General features: G+C 43.6%; 1 protein-coding gene across 1 annotated transcript in view; it reads right to left on the bottom strand.

The window, feature by feature from the left end:
- Nucleotides 1–1,450, bottom strand: part of LOC106536082 (RNA-binding protein 25-like) — a 7,620-nt gene extending 6,170 nt beyond the window's left edge. Inside the window, 1 exon segment of the mRNA XM_014033254.1 lies at nucleotides 1,441–1,450. Within this exon segment, the coding sequence (XP_013888708.1) occupies nucleotides 1,441–1,450 (10 nt within the window).
- Nucleotides 1,451–1,747: the final 297 nt, after the last annotated feature.

Raw genomic sequence — 1,747 nt, 5'->3', positions numbered from 1 at the left:
GATCTCTTGATCTCTCTCTATATATATCTCTCTCAATCTCTCTCTCTATCTCTCAATCTCTCTCTCTCGATCTCACAATGTTTCTCGATCTCTGTCGATCTCTCTCTCTCTATCTCTATCTCTAGATTTTTCGGTCTCTCTCTCTATCTCTCGATCTCTCTCGATCTCTCTCGATCTCTTTCGATCACTCTCTCTCGATATCTCTCTCTCTCCAGCTCTCTCTCTCTCTTTCTCGATCTGTCTCTCTCTTTCAATCTCTCTCTCTCGATCTCTCTCTCTCAATCTGTTGATCTCTCTCGATCTCTCAATCTCTTGATCTCTCTCTATCTCTCTCTGTCTCTATATTTCTCTCTCTCAATGTCTCTCTCTCAATCTCTCTCCCTCTCGATCTCTCTCTCAATCTCTCTCTCTCTTTCTCGATCTCTCTCTCGATCTCTCTCTCTCTCTCTCGATCGGTCTCTCTCTCCATTGATCAGTCTCCATCTCTCTCAATCTCTCTCTATCTCTATCTCTCTCTATCTCTCGATCTCTCTCTATCGATCTCTCTCTCTCGATCTCTCTCTCGATCTTTCTCTCTCGATCTCTCACAATCTCTCTTGATCTCTCTCCCTCRATTGATCTCTCTCCCTCGATTGATCTCTCTCTTTATACATCTCTCTCAATCTCTTGATCTCTCTCGATCTCACTCTCTCTATCTCTCCATCGACCTTTCTCTCTCTCTCGATATCTCTCTCTCGATCTCTCTCTCTGTATCACTCTCTCGGTCTCTCTCGATCTCTCTCTCTCTTGATCTCTCTCTCTGTCTCTCTCTTTATCTCTCTCTCGTTCTCTCGATCTCTCTCGATCTCTCTCTCTCAATCTCTCTCTCTCTCTTTATCTCTCTTGTTCTCTCGATCTCTCTCGATCTCTCTCTCAATCTCTCTCTCTATCTCTCGCTCAATCTCTCTCGATCTCTCTCTCAATCTCTTTTGGTCTCTCTCTCTCGTTCTCTCTCTCGATATCTCTATCTATCTCTTACTCAATCTCTCACTCAATCTCTCTCTAAATATTTCTCTCGATCTCTTGTTCTCTTGATCTTTCTCTCTATAAATCTCTCTCAATCTCTCTCTCTATCTCCCAATCTCTCTCTCTCTCGATCTCTCGATCTCTCTCGATCTCTCTCTATTTCTTTCGATCACTCTCTCTTGATATCTCTCTCTCTCAATCTCTCTCTCTCTCGATCTCTCTCTCTCTTTCTCGATCTGTCTCTCTCTTTCAATCTCTCTCTCTCGATCTCTCTCTCTCAATCTGTTGATCTCTCTCGAGCTCCCAATCTCTTGATCTCTCTCGATCTCTCTCTGTCTCTATATTTCTCTCTCTCAATCTCTCTCCCTCTCTATCTCTCTCTCAATCTCTCTCTCAATCTCTCTCTTTCTCGATCTCTCTCTATCTCTCTATCACTCTTGATCATTCTCTCTCTTCATTGATCAGTCTCCATCTCTCTCAAACTCTCTCTATCTCTATATCTCTATCTCTCTCTATCTCTCGATCTCTATCGATCTCTCTCTCTCGATCTCACTCTCGATCTTTCTCTCTCGATCTCTCACAATCTCTCTTGATCTCTCTCTCTCGATTGATCTCTCTCTTTATCCATCTCTCTCGATCTCTTGATCTCGTTCGATCTCACTSTATCACTCCATCGACCTCACTCTCTCTATCTCTCCATCGACCTCACTCTCTCTGTCTCTCCATCGACCTCACTCTCTCT

This window comes from Austrofundulus limnaeus, unplaced genomic scaffold (assembly GCF_001266775.1).
Source record: "Austrofundulus limnaeus strain Quisiro unplaced genomic scaffold, Austrofundulus_limnaeus-1.0 Scaffold1676, whole genome shotgun sequence".
NCBI lineage: Eukaryota > Metazoa > Chordata > Actinopteri > Cyprinodontiformes > Rivulidae > Austrofundulus > Austrofundulus limnaeus.
The sequence above is the reverse complement of the archived record's forward strand: the minus strand, read 5'-3'. Positions and strand labels throughout refer to the sequence as shown.